This window comes from Branchiostoma belcheri, unplaced genomic scaffold (genome assembly GCF_001625305.1).
Source record: "Branchiostoma belcheri isolate BF01 breed outbred unplaced genomic scaffold, Haploidv18h27 scaffold79, whole genome shotgun sequence".
Classification (NCBI taxonomy): Eukaryota; Metazoa; Chordata; class Leptocardii; order Amphioxiformes; family Branchiostomatidae; genus Branchiostoma; species Branchiostoma belcheri.
The window spans coordinates 714,393-734,003 of NW_017804453.1; the positions used below are offsets into that span (position 1 = coordinate 714,393).

The window sequence follows — 19,611 nt, forward strand, 5'->3', positions numbered from 1 at the left end:
GTTCAGCGTTCATTTACATATTTACATTACATTTTATCATACCATAACCGCAATGGTGATTTAACCGAATGATGATTTAAAAAGGAAAAAATATGACTTGTATTATGAGATTGTTGTTGTTATTCACGCTGTCGCTTGTTGTTGTTTGGTCACATTCTACGTAGGTCGTACGCGTCCTACTATTTTGATGCCGTAACCACCGAAAGGGTCTAAGGCAGCATTTTCCGTAAAGTGACAGCTAAATTTCGTAGGACACATGCACGACTATTCAAGTTTGCGATCGTACGACGATCGCACGACGTTTGTAAGACAATGTATCATGGTCATCCCAGTCTAATGGGAAGTCCCGTTGTTTACTTCCTGAGGAACCTTCAGCTGGTTTTCCGTGCCTGCAGGCGACACAAGGCTGGTTAGGATCGGCTGTTGGCTGATCGACAGGTCAGAGGACGATCTACAGGGGGAAGGGTCCCGGCTCTTCCCCCGGTCTATCGCCATGGTGGTCAGCCGCTTCACCGTGTTCAGATTCGCCATGGTCGCATCTTCAACTTTATTCTTCAACTCCTTCAGTCCCTCAGAAATCAAATTAAACATGCCGGCAAGGAAAGTCAGTCCGACAATAATCCAGCAGAAAACCGCGGTTTTGTACGTAGCGTCGTGGGCGTGGTGGTCCAGGTGGTTTTGGGCGGGGATATAGTCACCAAAGCCGACTGTCGTGAGAGTGATGAACACGAAATACAGTGCGGTGTGATATTCCCAACCCTCAACGATGGTGAACAGGTACGCGGGGAGGAAACAAAATAATCCCAAGCCGAAGACAAGACTGGTCAGCAGGTTGATGATGCGGATGAGTTTCTGGTTGGAGACCCTGGTCCGGACTTTTTTCTCGACGAAGCGACTGACGTTGCTGAGTTTCTCTCCTATCCCAGTCAGCATGAACAGTGTTACCGGGATGCCGAAGAGAGCGTACACGGCACAGAAGATCTGACCACCCACTGTTTTGGGGGTGATGTGTCCGTACCTGTGGTAATGTGAAGAAAAAAAATGTAACAAGAAATCAGAGATTTTACACCTCCGCATTATTATGAATTTCTGGCGGAGTCTATCCTTGAGTTGCTGAGTTCTTCCCAGCCTGCGGGAAGACCACTTTGACCTCCAATTCGATCTTTTTTTGTCAGTCTGCGGTTACACCATCCCCACTCTCTTCCCCACTTACTCCAATCCACCTCATAATAATTAGATTGGAACGCAAGAGAAACACTTACCCTATGGTGGTGACCATAGTCCCACACAAGAAAAGAGCCTCGTAAAACGGCCACGGCTCGGCTGTAAAGTTGGACGGAGGTTTGGCTGAAGAACAACATGGGGAGGGAAGAAGTCAGCAGACGTTATAAATGTGCTGGTGATAGGGGTGAATGTGATGCATTGCGAATGTAGACAACAGTCACGGCGCCGACACATTCTTAGGTCTTAGGTCGTCGTTCGAAGTATATACAGTACTATTACCAATTTTTGAAACTTGTAACTGGAAAAGACATTATCAAGTGGTGATGACTATCTGTATTAATATTTCAGTGATGGATTGCCCGTCTTGAACTGGATTCGTTTATGGGTCGCATCATAAAATGGTTGCGAAAATATTCATGGTAATATTTGTCTTAATCAGCACATTTAATTCTCATTTACATTAGTCAATCAAATCGCACTATGTAATCAATAAAAAAATCAGAAACCAAAGAACCATTCTAATGATAGAATGTTCATCGCGATTTTCCTTTGTTAAAGTCTTTAAGCGGATCGATAGGTGGAAATTGTGCAAATCCACTAGAGACCTCGCGCGTGACAACTGCTTATCAGTACAATTTTGTAGCAAGTGTAATGGTTGACCTGAGCAGAATGTTTTTACCATTGAACTTCAGCGATAATTGTTCATCTGTTGTCGATGGACCTGTGTAAGTAGATTAGACCCAGTCTGACCCACCATCGTGTACAGCTAAGCCCCTGCTTTAAAAAAAAATTCTTCCTATTGTGAACGTCACGGTCACATTCGTCGTATATAGGAGATGCGATTTTGATGTACAATTTTCAGGCAGGCTTTGACAGAACCAACCGCCGACGGGTATCCAATGCAGACTTTTCCGTAGCAAAACAGTTTGCAGGTTTGCAGGACACATGCATGGCTATCACAAGAATTCACTAGTCACTAGTTTTCTTTGCACTTTCATATTTATACTTTCCACTTTTCAGAAAATATGTGATCAGAGAAATAGAAAAGCAGAAGGAAAGTCTCCTGGTACATGTATTAGTTAGGGATACGACACAGAAAGGGCTGAAGAGAATATGCATATTTCTGAGCAGTTTATATCAAACATAGGGAGACGTAATTCATCCATCTTTCCTTGTGAACTCCTTAGCGACCTACTTGCAAGGATAAGGATGTATCCTTACCTGTTTTCACCCCCGCTGCTTGCAGGACTTCTTCGACGAAAGCGTCTAGATCTTCGGCGGCGATGGAGCCACTTTTATCCCGAAGAAAATTCATCTTCACTTCGGTCAGATTGGCCATGTACGGCTGCTTCTCGATACCAATGAAGACAAAAGCTCCGATCATCAAATACAGGAAAAATGTCACGATCAATCCTGCCAGGCTCTTCCACTTCATATTGGGTATGCTTATACATCAACAATTGCTGTTTGAACTAAAAACCGAGGAATGAGCTCAAATTAAGTGTTCGCAACATGAAAATAGTGGCCTTTGGGCCAATGCCTGGCGTGTGGTCTGACTCCAACACGAGAAGTAATTGTAAGAAGCTGAAGGAGACAATCGCGTGATCTGTGCTGGTTGGTCATTCGGCGATCTCAACAATAGTTCCTTCCCCCATGGGATAGGCACGGTGGCTCGACATGGGCGGAGGTCTTTTCTAGAGGAAGTCTTCTAGCATTTATGTTTCGAGTTGTTTTATGACGCCTTTGTAATGGTCACGCTCGGAACTAGCGTCCACAAGAGTTGCTATGTTAAAGTAGTAATGTAAATCTACGTTAAAAGACTCTCTGAATCCCTGGAGAATGTCACATGTGACGTGACATCAGTTCCATGTCGGCATCCACGGTCGGTATATTCCCACATGTGCGTGATTTCATGGCATGGGAAGTTGAGACTGCTAACGAAGAATAGTAACTAGATACGTATTTCGTTTCGAAGGACGACAGAGTATTCTTAATGGCCCCTTAATTGACATAGAATGTCTGTTTACTTTGAAGACGCGGTCTTGAAGTCGTCATTGGTGAATGTTTTGCACGTTTCTTGGTTACTACTAATGTCATTGAGACTAGTCCATTACCAAATGTAGCTTGAAACGTTCCTGCAAACGCTACCTTTTCATATTTTTTTGCAAACTCAAGACATTTGACTTTGGATAGCCATTCATGTGTTGTACAAAGGTCAGCTGTCTTGTTACAGAAAAGGTGCCTTAGATTGCTAGCTGTCGTTGGTTAACGTTGGTTCTGTCACAGCGTGCTTGAAAATGCTACGGTACGAATATTGTACAACAATCGACGACGAATGTGACCGCGCCGTTTATATAAGACTTGGAAGAATTTTCATAGCATCCACTGAGTCACCTCTGCAGTTTATATAACATACATAGTATAGATAGATTAATAATTGCGTTTTTATTGACACAAATACGATTGTCTACAAATACGAATGCAAAGATATCACAACGCCATACAAAATGCACCTGTCAGGTAAATATTTCAGGTTTTACAAACAGTTAGTTGCCAACATTGCACATCTCATCAGGTTCTGCAACGGTTATACCCTACATTGCAATACAAACAACTTTCACTAATCGACAACAGCAACGGCAACAGCAACAACAACTACCACTATTATCATTTCATAAATACAATTATCTCATCTACATCCACAAAAGAGCAAGCATTGAGACAATGATACATCTGAAGTTGAAGCGTCGTTACAATTAGATAACTTCGTCTAGTAGCAACAATACGAGTCCTCGAAATCGGAGGCATTTGCCGTATCAGCAGTTCAGAACGTCATCAACAGGTGTCGCTTTTGAGGCGACTGTCACAACAATGATCGCTGAAACTCACGTGCTGACACCTTGCTCATAAGAGAGAATAGCAGACAGTAATAAAAGACGTCAGAATCCTCCGATATGTGCCTACGTCTACACATATACAATGCCACATCTTGACATCAATCCAGATAGTCTTGCTGTAATTAGCGCCACAAGAGATGACAACTTTTCGTGATATATATATATCACCGAATCAGCTGTACTGTACTGAAATGTACGATAGATCACTGGGTTCTATGGACACGCAAGCAACCACAAGCTGTTTCTATGGTCATTAAGACTAGTCCATGTGAGATTTGCTACATGACTATCTACCAAAATCCTCAATTACATTGTGTGTCATTGTTTCGATGTCTTGTGTAAGGTATCATCACTAAAACTATCATTACTGTCATGGTATGAGCCACTGTAAGTGGTGGCTATAACTATCTTCCTTTACTGTTGCTCGGACTGCCATTTTTCATGAATGTCCTTATTTCGGAGCCTTCCATTATACGTCTGTTGCAGCACACGTCATGTGTTATGTGCTTCAATTAAACTGCAAGAGCACCCTGTTTCCCCCGCGACTGATTTACTACTTTTATACAATTGGAATTATACTGTAATCAATCAACAGTCACTAAAATACAAACCTACGAAAACATGAAAAATGTGTCTCTTACAAAACGTCCGGTTAAACAATGTTATCAACCTCGCCTAGTGGCTGATTGATTTTTCGCTGTAGTGGAGACTGTTGTGGCTTTCCACCAGCCTATTTTGTGATGGGTTTAAAATCTGTTAATTAATTCTCGGTTTACTAAAACGCTTGTCATTTAAACATTTTGCAATTTTAGATGAGCCTGTCCAGGTCCTCTTGTTTTTTGTCAGTAGAGTCTGGTGGTTCATTTGCATCAGCGCCTACTGTCGTGCCGTCTTTTCCAGCAGCAGAATCTTTCTCTGCACCAGCTGTGCTCTCTTGGGCTCCTAAAGTCTCATCAACGTGCTCCACCTTTGCTGGCTCCGCCTCTTCCGGTTTTGGTGCGCTTTCCGTCGACTGGGTCACCTGTTCTGGTGCCTCTGGCGTTACTTCCGGTGCCTCTGACGCCACGTTTACTTCTGGCTTTACCTTCGGTACGTCTGGCTTTTCGTTTGGTACCTCTGGCTTTTCTTTTGGTACCTCTGGCTTTTCTTTTGGTACCTCTGGCTTTTCTTTTGGTACCTCTGGCTTTTCTTGTGGTACCTCTGGCTTAACCTTTGGTACCTCTGGTTTTACAGCCGGTACCTCTTGCGTCACATCCGGTTCCTCCGTCGCCACTTTCTTCACATCAGAAGGGGCTGTTTCGTCAGAAGAGGGAACCTGATTGGTCGGTTCAGTCGGCTGTTCTTGACTTTGCTTAGCAGTTTCCGCTTCTTCCTTACTAGGGATGTTCTCCATTTGTATCCCTTCTTGTGGAATGTTTTGATCATCTTGACTTTGAGCCGGTATTTCCGGTCCGTTGGGTACACCTACTTCAGGAAGGTTCTCGTGACTTCCTGTCTTCCTGTAGCTTCCCTCAGTTCCGACGATGGCGTCTTCTTCGGTTGGTGTTGTCGCCTTCTTCTTTTTGTCATCCTTTGTCTTCTGCTTGCCATCCTTTTCCTTCTCTTTGTCTTCCTTGTCCTTGTCCTTCTGGCTCAGTTTCTTGATGCCCTTGACCGGCATGCTGGCGACGTGAGCGACCTCTGACCCCACCTTCCCAACTTTCCCAGCCAGATCCTTAGCCTCGCTCCCAACCTTCCCCGCGAAGTCCGTCACCTGTCGAAGATGCGGATTCGACCGCATCTCTTCCTCCAGCCTCTCCTTCAGCCCTCGCATGGCCTCAGCAATCAGGTCAAAGATGGTGGCCAAGAAGCTCAGGCCGACCACGATCCAGCACAGGACCGCAATCTTGTACAAGATGTCGTACGCCCAGTGTTCCTTCACCGGGTTCTGCGCCACGACCATGTCCCCAAACCCGACGGTGCTGAGCGTGATGAAGACGTAGTACAGAGAGTCCAGGTAGCTCCACTTTTCCACGTACATGATGATGTAAGCAGGGACAAAGCAGAACAGGCCCAGACCGAATATGGTGATGAAAAGTACCATAAAGACCCTGATTAGATAGGGACGGCGGATAACTCTTTTGACCTGCGATGAAAAAGAAAAAAAATACAAGGTACACACTATGATATGCATAAAGAAACCAGGTCAAATCTGTCCAAACCTCCATGTTTCTTTCTTTTCTGGGCTTTTGACCTACGCTCGTAATCACGTTTCGGGAATTTGATTTGTAATGGTACTGTCCTTGGTGCTGAAAACTGTGTTCACTATTGCAGTGACTGGATCTTTCTGTACTTCCGATTTTGGCGTGTTTCTGTTTTTAGCTCAGTGCATGCGGGTTTTGTTTTCGGTATGTTTGTCTTTTGTTTACTTGTGCACGTGCCTGTGGCTATTGAATAATGAATAAAACAAGAAACTTACTATAAATACTTCACTGTTGTTTTTGTCATTGGCCAGAAAGTGGAAAACTACTGACTGATGATGAAGTAAAAATAGGGGTGAGCCGTAACTACTTACCCTATTCTCCACCCATCTGTTGGCATTTCCCAGCTTCCCGCCAATGCCAGCCAACATGAACAGGGTAAGCGGGATGCTCACAAGTGCGTAGGCGATGCAAAACACCTGGAGGGAAGAAGTAACAGTAATGTTCTAGTCAATGCCGTTCTATAGCTTGCATAAAGACAACGATATACTGTCTGCAATATTTATCGCTACTTTCGAACGCCACATTGCTAACATTAGTACACATTTGTGCAAAAATGTTTCATTTTCAGCATTTTTCTGCGAACCTTTTTCGTCGTGCAATAATGCCATCAACCGCTAGGTTACCACGCAACAAGGTAATGTAGGGAACACTGCTGCTGCAGGGTAACTCACCTTGCCTGCGTCCGTGAAAGGATAGATGTGCCCATACCCTATGGTGGTGGCGATCGTACCACAGAAGAAGAAGGAGTCGAAGAAGCCGATCTTGTAAGGCGTTCTTCTCGTGTCATTCTTGGCAGTCTCGGTGACATTATTGACAAAATCTGGAAAGTGTAGAAAACGGTCTTTGAAAATCCAAGAAACGGCAAAGCTAAAGACGAAGATCGACATGTAATGAGACTCCTAATGGCGAAGGTCGTCATTAACAATGTTATTCTTAAATTTTCTAAACTCCCGTTTAACAGATTCTACTAAGTACTCAATTTGAAAATCTCCAGTAAGATTGTGTCTGCATTCTGGATCTTGCTCCTGAGTCTGAAAACATGGTTTTGTCAGCTTATCAGTGACTAAGATTTTCCTCTTTATGCCAAAATCGGAAATATGTATATTTATTTTGGCCAAGATCAATATTCTAGTTTAGACGCATGCTCAAGAAGAGAGGTTGTTGCTATCGCAAGAGTAAACGACATCAGAGGCAAGTGCGTGTACAGGAGACACAGCTGCAAATGGCGTCAATATGTGGGCAGTTGGCGTGAAATGGCCACTGAAACAGACGGTAGAGGAAGAGAGAATGATCATCTACTCGCGATTTTACACCGGAGCATTGGATGGACGTTTAGATTGCACTATTACTGTTTTGGTGACCTATATTTCAGTCCCTGACCCGTCATTTCTGCCGCTATTATGGCTTAACATTTCAGTAGCATTTATGACCCAAATCTTTCGTCTGTGTTTAGGGCGCTCCAGGGCATTATTTGGCTGTCAATCACTTTGAAATAAGGGTTAGTTGTTAGTTAGAAAAATCGATCGCAGAGTAAAATGTCTTCCAGCATCAACGTAAAAAACAGTTTAGTGAATTATTTCACTGTTTTCTTGCCAGTACAAGACAAGATTAAGAATTCAGAGAGATAAGGTTTTAGATATTGATAATAAAAGCTGCATATGCAGCAATGATAGTAAACACCTAACAGCAAGCTTGATGACATTAGTACTCCCCGAAGGCTTTGTTGAGCAGCTGCTTGAAACGTGGCAGAAGGTGCTGTATTTGTTGTTCAGACGCAGGGCAGGTGATAACTCCAGCTCCTCACACGTTTGGACGCGTTTGTTTCCTGCTCTTACCTGGTCTGGAAAACTGTAGTTCTAACCACCGTGTGTTGATGAATTAAGCATGAATGTGTCAATTGTCTCTTCCTGTGGCTATCGTATTGGTTCTGGTGTATGTTTTCGGGGCTATGTCACTAATGCGCGACACCCTGTGCTGTTTCGGACGTTCACCCCGTGCTGTTTCCGAGGCTATGAGTATGACTGTATTTCTCACGCATGGCGGTCTTCACCCTGTGCTATTTTTGAGGCTATAAACTGTGTCGCGGACACACGACAGTCTCGATCCTTTGCTGTTTCCGAGGCTATTTATACCTGATTCCTAAACATCTGTCAGCTCTGCTGTTGATGGATGAGAAGTAATTTCGGCCTGCTTAGGTTACAGATCCTCATCCATCACCATGGCAACCCGCACGACCCTATCACAGCAGGGGAGAGATGAACGGTTCGGGGCGGCCTACCTGCACGGATTGCGATCGATTTTTGAGCAAGTTCCACCTTGTATTGACTGGATTAACCAATCAGCGTCCTGTCATGAGGTGAGAGAAGGGGTGGAGATGCATGGCAGGAGTAAATTTGAAGGAGAAAAAAGGGGAAAAATTAACAGAAACTAAATTTCATTTTCTTAGACAAACTTGCAAAATAAAGATTCTTTTCATCTTTTCCTTTTGAAGGATGAAGGATTCTTTCATCAAAAGACGTACTGGCATGATTCAACTGGAAATACAACTATGTCCAGCAGCACAACGGCACCTGTTTGACCTGTAAAGTGCGTTACCTAATGGCACAACATTGCGACTGTTGGGATTTGAAAACAGTACCCACAGATTCTGCTTGCCACCTCAATACTGATGCCCCAAGTACTGATGACCGAGAATACAGCGGTCTTTCCAGAGTTGCGCCTTGGTATCCAATCAGGCAAGAGTGGCGTCGATCGATGGCCTGATGTGAGCATCTTAGCCCCAGGAAAAGACGGGGCTTTTAGTCTTATTGGTATTCTTCAGGATTTACATGATATAACTAACACAAGTCTTGGCAACAGTATTAGTAAAGTGCCACTTTTCAATATTGCACACTCACACGGACTACAAGGTAACACTGCTTCTCGAAATCAGGTAAAATCTACTTTGGACAGACTGCCTAGGACTAGGAGTAATGGTATAAGAGTACACTTTACAAAGCCAAAGCAGGAAGACGGGCTGCACGAAATAAGCGCTAACGATGAAAGAGGTTTGAGAAAGGTGACGAGATTCAGAGTCAGCTGGCGGAATGCCCGGCACAGGTACCTCAGTGACTGTGTGATTTTACGTCTCAATCGTAAATGTGGTGTAGGCATTAGTTATAACACCCTTAATTGGCACAGGTGGTTAGGACTTCCAAGCCCAGAGAGTCTATAACTACGATAGGAAAGCCTACTAAGTTCGTAAAACGGCGCCTTGGAATGTATAGGTTCGCATATCCATATGGTATGTCCTGTCCGAGAGCTAAAAGCAAAAGCACGAACATACAATGAAGCAAAATATACAGAACACGTGGCTACTCTAGTCTAAAAGCTCTAAATTGTAAGTACCATAGTCACTAGCATAACGTACATTCCAGTGCTATCAGCTAGGATTAGGGCATATCTGTCAGAAAGATCCGTCCGTTTTTACAGACATTTTCAGCGACCAAGATTAAAAGATTTCAAAATTTCAAACTTAGTGGAACATGATTTTGAATCCAAATTTTGGACCAAAATCGAACAATTGCTTGTAACGTCTCACTTTGTGACATTTGGTTACTTTTTTGGATTTGTCTCTGTACTGTTGTAGTTGGGTTAAGGTGTATTTCAGGATAAATCGATGCAAACGAACGGATCCCTTTTAACGTATTGCATCTGGAGAGTTATGTTGACGTGTTCGTTCACTGCACGCAAAAACAGACCTTCACCCTACCCTAACTCACAGGTGAATTAACGGGGGTATAATATGGTATGACAGTTGGTCCAAACCTTTAGCTCTTCTAACCATCTCACAACCGTGGCCTTTGTGTAACCTATACGCCAGGCCAAGGGGGCTTTCTTCCGCATTTAGAAATTTAATCTCGGTGTCATAAAAATTTTACGACGCGCCTCTCGGTGGGGCAATTATTGGTTGACTTTAATAAGACTGGATGGACAACATGGCATGCGTAGGTCTTGTTAAATAGGGGCCGTGTAATTCAAACTCGTGCTCGGGAAATTCTCCAGGGAAAGGTGTTCAATCATTCGGAGACACCAGGTACGCTTGTAGGTCAAACAGAGCATTCATTACTGCTACCTGGGCTTGAAGCGGTAAAATGTTTGTCACTTGTAACATGATTCGATTTTCGGATTCAAACATTCCGACTTTGACAGGGTTTCTGCAGGGACCTCAGTAGCCAGGCAGGTGCCTTTAAGGGCGGTCACATTTGTCAAGCAATCTGATAGAACTAACTGCCGACAATGAACACTTTTTCCATAACAAGGCAGTTGACGACATAGGGGCGACTATCACAGGAATATTCTCATCCTCAGGTTGCCATCGTACGATGATCGTACGATAGAGTGCGTGAAAAATTGGACGAAAGGGGATTATAATGGTGTTAATGACGGCAGTACAAGCGTATTGTCACGATATCACGGCACTTTTCGCCCCCTAATGGTTCGTAATGTGCGGGTGTGAGTCAGTATTTTTTTCGGGAGGTAGAGTGATAGCCTCTTTATTAGGCTCTACGAGTCATTTTTATACAAATCAAAAATATACCGTACTTTTTCTCTGATGGCATATCAGTTCTTATGGTACGGAGGCTGTCCACAAGAAACTGAGTACCAAGAACTAGCAAAAAGCACATTAGAAGCAAAAAAAAGCCCGGCTCCTAGAGCCTGCTGAGAAGGCTAGCAGAGTAATAAGATTTCCGGCCACCCATGCGGTCCTAGAAAGGATTTATCTAAAGATTAGATTGCTGCGCCTACATACCGACGTATTGAAAAAGACCCTATAACGCATTACATGACATATTTTCGTACGGCAGGGATATTCCATAAGGATTACCAAAAACACAGAATTTGGCACACACACACCGCAGTTATGTGTGGCAAAGAGCCCAAGGATTGGGAGTATTGGTGGGTTATTATGGTTTTACATCCATATATGGCAATGAAGCATATCTTGCCAATTATTGACGCATTACCTCTGTGTAAGGATGTTTTGCTTTAAGTACGTCGTCTTTTTGCTTGTGTGTCCCAAAAAAGGCGCGCATTCCCGGCTTATTTTCTGCTATACGCATGACTGCTGTCGTGAAGGAGCCAGTGTGAAAACGTACAGACAGAATCAGTGAGAATTTCACAATAATGATAAAACACGGCATTGATAAAGCCTTTAAACATTTCACGTAGGTATGAGATGTTGGATTTCTTGTTTGTGCAATATTGTGAATATTTCTGTCTATAAGGATATTTCTGTAATATCGCCTGATCTAAAGCCTTTATTCATCTGTAGGCGTATGTGGATGTGGATGGACGAAGAGTATATGTCTGTATTCTTTGTCACGTTAAATATCGTTTTTTGGAAAGCTTTTCGGCATTTGATTATCAGGGGCTCGCAGCCAGATGTGTATTCAACTCCAGACCCGGGTTATGTTCTGCCACGAGCTTAATAAAGTGTTCTGGCACGACCGAGGGAAACGCTTTTGGCTGGAGGTGGTGTTATCGTAGATTTGAATCTAAACTGTTTCCACCACATTCCTAACAGAAAATGGAGGCACAAACAGCTGTCCGTAGAAAGGCAAAGTCTCCCTCTATCCCCCTGATTCTAGATCAAAGGGCAGGGATGCAATCACCAAGCTTTGATACCGCAAGTACGCTTCTACAAGACAAAAATATTCCCCAATCGGACTATATTGGACTATTTTGACCATTTTATCGCCTACTGAAGGTCAATTATAGATTGATGTTGGGGCGCGCCAAAGATATAACAAAGGCCTCCATTTTGTTTCTGCTGACCCCTAGGACTGAAGGTCACGGTACTCAGGACAGGGACAATAGTTTGGTGATTAGATCTGGGATGAGATGTGTTGATCTCGGGGTTTGGGAGACCTCCATGGAGACGTTATCGGAGAGAAGCAGTAAATCTAGCCGGAGCAACGTCCAAGATCTTTAGGTGATCTTCAAGTGATGCATTGCAGATATCACGCGCTGCAAACGACGCAGGAGAATTGGGCAGCACCAAGTACAGAGCCATTTGTTGAGATGGGGACTGGAATTCATACGCCGTGCTGCTGTTTTCAATAATCTTTGTGCTAAGTGTAGACAGGCTTAAGCTTGGTCATGTCCCATTATGAAGTTGGTAGATAATCTAATTATCATTTCAGCACCAAGGACAGAGGCATTTGTTGAGATGGGAAGTGGACTTTATAAGCTGCACTGTTATCAACCATAGATTTTTGTGCATAGCGTGAACAAATTGGTTATGGCCCTTTGTGAAGTTAGTACATATGATTATAATTTAAGTACCAAGGACAGAACCATTTGTTGTGATTGTAAGGGGGCTTTATGAATCAGGTCCGGGCTGTTGTCTTCCAACATTTCAGAGTTATTGAGGGGATATTTCAATCTAACAACCATTGAACACATATTCATGTGGACTATTTAGTTGGTTAATCTAGTATTAGCCATGTTTCCAAATGCCGCATCGATACTTCTGGAGCGTCCCAGCCATGCCTAATGCCCTATAAGAGCCAGTGGGAAAACGCATCACAAAATCAGCAACAAATTCACAAACTCTCATATTTCACGGAGGAATAAGATATTCGTTTGTCTGTTATCACTGTCTGTTATCATACAAATAGCCCCAACTATCCCTGGAGCCTCACGAGGACTACGACAATGAATAGATATTGAGTTGGTTGAAAGTGAAAAGTAAAGGAACATTTGTTTTGTACAACAGGATCCCTCATCCGGGAGAAACAAAGTGGTTCTTTAACCCCGTGCCAAGAGACGTACAGCAGGAAGTCTGGACTATTTTTGTCTTCTTGTCAGCGGAACTCTTTCCTAAAAAACGAGAGAGTTTACAGTACTCGAAACCAAATGGCTACAAGGTGCTGTTTACACGACCATATTTGGTTCTTAAAACAACGTTATAACCGTTGTAGCTTTCCGTTGGTGGCTGCCATCAGAAGAGTTATTATACTGAGGTTGAGTTCTTATCATTGGAAACCACCCAGACAATGTCTTCCTGTCGAGACAGATGTTTTTACGTTGAAACTTTGCTTCCACTTGGATTTATCATGTGTATAGGCTGCCTTCGTGTATATATCGGGTACTTGTGCCTTCGATCGGAGAACACAGCGTCTGGAATTGATTCTGTAATTAACCTGGCAAGATTACAAGTGTTTGACAGATGCCCATGTTGTAAACCCGTGAGGTAGACACGCTAGCCCACAAGCGAACACACAAACGGACACATCGAAAACAAACTTCAGCATGTGGAGATATCATACCGACACAAAACGAACAGGAGGACACAGGAAAGTTGCCTGTCGCCAAACGTATCTCTCCCCACCCCTTCAGCCTTTGAATCGCGAGCGATAGATCACAGACATTCTCGCGATATTTCGCATCGGCCGTGAAATTTATCAATGACAGCAGCTATAGATATTGATAGCCTTCACAGGGGTGTTAAAATCCTGTAACGAACGGGATAACGACAGACTAGGATATATGGCATGAGATAATCTTGGCCAAGCCAATATGTATTCCGAGGAACACGATGTTCTCCATACTAATTTGTTTTGGAGGGGGTGGCTGAAGTTGTTTTTAATTAACGTAGGCTGTTGTGGTCGAGTTTGTTACGCGTAAAAGTCAGCTTTTGGCAGAAGAAATGCTTCTTTTGTTACAGTTTTCATTCGGACTTGGTACTTTAGAAAGACACTGAACCGTCTGAATCAAGACCAGACATCTGTGATGACATCGTGTTTGTCATAAGATTACGGGAAATCTATCAGTCGGGCTTGCGCCAACAACACACGCCCTGGATGTATGCCCGATCGTTACCATGGTCAGATTTTTCATGCTCTTCTCACTCAATCAATCAGTATCACGGCTAGGACAGTTCCATGTTTCTTGACGCAGGACAAAAAGTAGAATAGAAATCGAAAACGTGGAGAAACGCTTTGCTGTGGTTTCCATTAGAACCTCCATTTGAATTGTACGAATATATTTCTATTTGTCCATACTGACAGACCATTCATATGTTCAGGACAACTGAAATGGCTGCCATAGCAACTCAGACCCATGTCAGACCCATGCCTTAGTCTGGGTGTGGAATATTGATTTTCGTTTTCCTGCGCCAGTTTTTGCTCGGCAGGGTCACGGAAGGGGTAAAATAGCCTTTACTTTACTAGAGGCAAAACAAGCAATCGACAATCTTATATCTACGCGAAATATTCACCGTTTTGTGAATCTCTTTGTGAATTTCAGGCTGATTCTGTGCAGATTCCACTATCTCTTCCTGACAGCCTGCATTTTGACTTCCAATTTTTGACCTTCTCGTCAGTCTGTGGTTACACCATTTCCCATCTCACTTCCTTTAACTCTACTGTATTCAAATAACTACGGACACACAAGGAAACAAATAGAGGTAATAAGCTACAAATGTGGGAGGTCATGGAATTGCATTGACATCGTCGGTTGTGATTCAGAAATGCCTGGCCGCCTCAAGTATGAAGATCAATTTCAACAATGACTCAACGGCCTTGGATCACCCTATGAGATTAAGGGCCGTGTTGAGGATAGGTTTTTGCGGTGAGATAATCATCGTCGTTGGAAGGATTGATCACAACAATTGGTATAATCTAGATTTAAAATAGCTGACTGCATTTGACGGAGATATCCGGGTTGTCGGCGCCGCTGCATGATTGACAGCTGCGTGGCACGGCCGTTGTTAGATGCACGCCAGGCGGGACACGTACGGCTGTTTGACTACCGGAGTCACGGGGACGTGTAGCGATGGCGACTATTTCAGACCGCGGAGGCACAACTTGTGTGGCACGCCGGGGACAGATCGGCGATGACAGGTCAGACATGGGAGACAAATCGGGCTCAGCGTTTGCTCTTCACTATTTGACTTCATATTGAACGGTTAAAAGGAAGCAACATATAAAGACAGGCTCACAATAGACCATAATAAAATCTGTGCCTGCATATGTGCCTTATTCTTCCTATTTCGCGTCACACTAATACACAAGATATATTTCTTCGGTATGTCTGTTTGTTTGTTTGTTTGTTTGTGTGTGTGTGTGTGTTTGTTTGTGTTTAGGGGAAATGATGTAACTGCAGATATCGGTAGTGAAGGTCGAATTGAAGGTCAAAAAAGGTCTCCTCACACATTTTGTCACAAGTGGAGAAGAAGTGACGGGTACAGTGGTAGAAATGGACATGTGTCATATTGTCATTCTATACTGATAGGCATTACGTATTTGGCATGTGTAAAGTTCTCAAAAGGTGTTTGGTTGTTTCTGAAGAACTTTACTACAAAACTTAAACATTCTAAACCCCAAACCAACACACGAAAATGAGCCATTTCACAATGCAAAGTGAAGGAGACCTATAATGAAGACTGCTGGCTTATTTTTAGGCGTGGCACAATTCACATCTATATAACAAGAAGGCAATCATGGCGAGGGTTAGACCAAGTTTGAACTCATTTTCCACTAGAACTATTTTAGAGCTACAAGGTCATGGTACCCAATCGCTTTACCTCACTGTTGAGCCGATGTGAAGGTTACTCGGCCTCCAAGAGATGAAGCGTCGGTGAAGGTTCGCCTCATATGGTCATAACCAATTCTATTGAATTACACGGGCAGATACTTTGTGTTCGCCTGGGATAAGCATGTAACGTTATATTGTAATCTAGATAAAATAGAAGATGAACACCACTTTGTAGTAGAACCCCCGATAAACTTGAACTTCCTAGGCTGATTCAATCTTTGTTTTTTCTACATCCTAGTTGATAAGGGAAAAATCATATTTGTAATGACTTTAGACAAACTTTTGATCATAAAACATATCTGTTGTGACATTTGCACCATCACAAAAAAGCGGGGAGAAGCCGACTTAACTATCTAGACTACAGCACTCGTGCTATCTTAACAATGCATACAGTTGCAAGTATCTGTAAACTATTATTTTCTTGTGACCTATACATAACCCAGTGGGCATAAATGTGCAAAGAAGGTCTTCCTTCATGTAAGGAAAGTGGTTTTAGTGAGGGAAACAAAAACATTATTACACTCATGTGTGATGAGTATTCCGTGTGCGTTTTGTATAACAGACAGAAAATCGCAATATCCTTGTAAGCGCCATACGCAATTGCCAGTCTAATACATCACTACAACACACCTGCCACAATTCTTCAAAGATGTGGGTCATTAGTGGATGACTTGCGAAATACATTACCCATCTTTGACAGAAATAGAATAGAGGCAGGTGACACAATGTGTCGAATTGGAAGTGCTTAGAAATAAATCATAACGGCTCAGGTTATGAGAAGAAAATGATCCACCGAAATCAAGCGCTATCCTAGCCTATCTGAACTCTGGTATTCTGAATATAAGAGCAACCGGTGCATTCAGGAGATGTAATTGCCTGTGGAATGATCCACTTTAATTGTTCCCAAGGGTTAGAAAATATTGAATATAATTTCTGTCCACAGCTTGTGACGCCCCACCTTCTAAGGAATGTAAAATCTGACATTCAGTACAAATTGCTCCGTGAGGGACTGAAAATGTCAAGATAGTGGAGTTCACCTTTGTTAAAATACTAAATATAGCTTGTACGTCAAGAAGTGTCGAAATGAAATTGGTTCCAAGATAAGGACTGAAAATGAAGGAGGGAAAAGATGGGGAAGTGTTGTGTCTTGGGGCATAAGTAACCGTTCTTCCATATATGGCCATCTCAATACGAACAGCTATTGAACAGGATGAGAGTGCGTGTGGTTGCATAATTTACGGTTATGTTGCAAACAATACAATACAAGACAGCAATCTTACGGCGTTGTTATGCTCGTCCGTAAAATCGTGTATTTCAGTATGGCACACAGAGTATGCAAAGTGACGATTTCGTTTTGATATTTGTTGTGTGAAATGTTATTTATGTGTGCTGAATTGTTTTCCTGGTGAGGATGAGTATTAGGCAGATTATTTATAAACAAGTACAGCAAATATATTTAATAGGGAACCGTTAATCTAATTCCAAATACATCGTTGCATATCAAGTGACAGGGAGAAATTCTCAATGGTCTAGGTGTCGTTCTATTTAGTTTCCAGAGATTCCCATATTTCCTCCCAGGCTAGAAATTGTGAGGGAACGATTATGGAAGCCCCTTATAACTAGATAGGATGGCACCCTGGCTAGAAAATTTCTCCGACATTTTAAACACAAACATCGGAATCAAGTTGTCGAGCGAGGTTGTAAAATTCTAAAATCCAGTAAGTAAGGACGGAATCAAGATCACGGGCATAAAACACTAATCCAGAACGCATATGCCTCTTGAGCATTGAATTTCAGCAGATTCAATTAAAAAGGTGGGCGTTTCGCCGTGATTAGTCTGGAAAATTCGGCAACACTTAATCAGAAAGGCACCTCGCTCGGCTCGGGTCAACACCAATTCTATCCGCACCCCTACCTTGATTAATCGACGCGCTCCGCACCTGCTGCACGGCATCGATGAGCTCGAACAGTTCCTGCGCGGAGACGCAGAGGTTCTTCCGGGAGACGAAGTCCTCCACCACCGCCAGCTCGTCCCCCTCGGGCCGGCTAGTCGTAGTTTCGGGCGCGGCCGGTACGCCAGGGTGGTAGGTCTCCTCCAAATATTTGAAGACCACGGCGCCGATTAGCAGGGCAGCTACGAATGTGATGAAGAGCGCCAACAGCCGGTACCACTTCATGCTTCCGACTTACCGTCAGGGTCCAGAATTGACCGATACAACAGAGTCCACCACCGGTGGAAGGACGATGAAGTCCGAAAGGCAATATCACACAGCCCCGCACACTGGAAATTAAGTTGGCCCAACACAGATTACGGCGTTTAAGCGGATATATGTCCGGGCGCGGTTTTAGCCTTAAGTCGGATTAACATCAGCACAGCAGGAGTGGTTTTGCTGTAGACTCGTCTTGCACGCGCTGAGAAAAATAACAAGGCGCATATATGCATCAGGGACGACCCATTCCTGGCATAGACCCAGATGATTAGACTGCAATGAAGCGCTACAATTATGCAATAAATTAAGACCACAAATATTCTAGCCGAGGCGTAGCAAATTCAAAGCAAGTGCTCCGTCTGGAGCGCCGAATTAAACTGCATGAAGGTGACAGAACGTTAGTGAGGGTAGGAACGGTCCAATCGTGATGGGATAATCATGGGCAGGAGAGATGCATCTCTCGCCAGGGACGAGTTGATTTGATATCGCACAGCGAGGGGGCAGTTCGTTACTCTCCATATTACCGGCGTGGTATAAATCAGTTTGACTGCTAGGGGATTTTTTCTCGGCCCGGTATTTGATTACAAGGTTCTTTACACAAGGAAACATTCCTGCATATATTCCTGAAAAGGTCAATAAATTGTGTGATGTTATGATGCAGATATTGAGGTAACAGCAGATGGTATGTTACGCTGAAGTGCACTTTTGCCTGAAAATGATTAGGAATGACATTTTGCCGGAATACTTCCTAGTGGTCGCTGACATGAAGAATAATTTCAACATTGATAAAGAATAACGATAGCACTGGCCAAACTGTGACAAGTCGCGCGCGTGTATGAAAATTGCAAACTTGGGATATAAAAATTCAAAATTGAAAATGATGACAGAAGAAAGGCGTTATACTTAAGAAAAATCACGTATTGTTATGCTAGCAAAAACGAGGTCACATCAATTCAATTGCAATATCTTTTATAATTATGTTGATGTAACCTCCTATTTTGATAAATCCCCCCCCCCCAGTCTTACCGGTCGGTCCCTAGCGATCGTGTTTTTGACTCTTGTAACAAAGCGCCAATTTGCCTTGTCACCTCTGCCTTATAAAAAGATGTAGAATAATTGACTGAAATTTGCGATTGAGGCACTTTATAGATTTTTCGTTCAGTGTCTTTCCACTGTATTTTATGAGGAAAAGCGTATCACATATTAAAAAAAAAAGACGGGGGGTAGTAATTAAAAAGCACTCAAGTGTATACACATCGTCCTGTAAAATGGTAGGTCCCTGTCATATCGTGACTTCCCGGAAGAGAGGTCTCGTGCCAGATGGGATCTGATAAATCACTAATTTTAACATCAGTCTCACAGGGGCACTATCTTCCGGATACAGCCTTGTCACACGTACTGGTGGGAAATACAAGGATTCTAACCAGGGATAGCGCTTAGCTCTAGCAATTCATA

The 19,611-nt window shown here is 43.2% G+C and overlaps 2 protein-coding genes across 2 annotated transcripts; both read right to left on the bottom strand.

The window, feature by feature from the left end:
- Window positions 1-333: 333 nt before the first annotated feature.
- On the bottom strand, window positions 334-2,659 carry LOC109485852 (potassium channel subfamily K member 2-like). The gene is made up of 3 exons (XM_019789524.1): window positions 2,446-2,659; window positions 1,263-1,347; window positions 334-1,018 (listed from the first exon to the last, which is right to left on the bottom strand). Exons 1-3 carry the CDS (start codon window positions 2,657-2,659, stop codon window positions 334-336), a joined length of 984 nt encoding a protein of 327 aa, XP_019645083.1.
- Window positions 2,660-3,668: 1,009 nt separating this feature from the next.
- On the bottom strand, window positions 3,669-18,610 carry LOC109485967 (titin-like). Its single transcript, XM_019789672.1, has 4 exons — window positions 17,862-18,610; window positions 7,036-7,184; window positions 6,676-6,780; window positions 3,669-6,246 (listed from the first exon to the last, which is right to left on the bottom strand). Exons 1-4 carry the CDS (start codon window positions 18,121-18,123, stop codon window positions 4,930-4,932), a joined length of 1,833 nt encoding a protein of 610 aa, XP_019645231.1. The 5' UTR covers window positions 18,124-18,610; the 3' UTR covers window positions 3,669-4,929.
- Window positions 18,611-19,611: the final 1,001 nt, after the last annotated feature.

Excerpts from the sequence above, each read along its gene's own strand:
- LOC109485852 (XM_019789524.1), bottom strand. The coding sequence starts at position 2,659 with ATGAAGTGGAAGAGCCTGGCAGGATTGATCGTGACATTTTTCCTGTAT. Across the intron at positions 1,348-2,445 it reads AGCAGCGGGGGTGAAAACAG|CCAAACCTCCGTCCAACTTT; the intron begins GTAAGGATACAT and ends GTTGTTCTTCAG. Across the intron at positions 1,019-1,262 it reads ACTATGGTCACCACCATAGG|GTACGGACACATCACCCCCA; the intron begins GTAAGTGTTTCT and ends ACATTACCACAG.
- LOC109485967 (XM_019789672.1), bottom strand. The coding sequence starts at position 18,123 with ATGAAGTGGTACCGGCTGTTGGCGCTCTTCATCACATTCGTAGCTGCC. Across the intron at positions 6,781-7,035 it reads CTTTCACGGACGCAGGCAAG|GTGTTTTGCATCGCCTACGC; the intron begins GTGAGTTACCCT and ends TCTTCCCTCCAG. Across the intron at positions 6,247-6,675 it reads ACAGATGGGTGGAGAATAGG|GTCAAAAGAGTTATCCGCCG; the intron begins GTAAGTAGTTAC and ends TTTTCATCGCAG.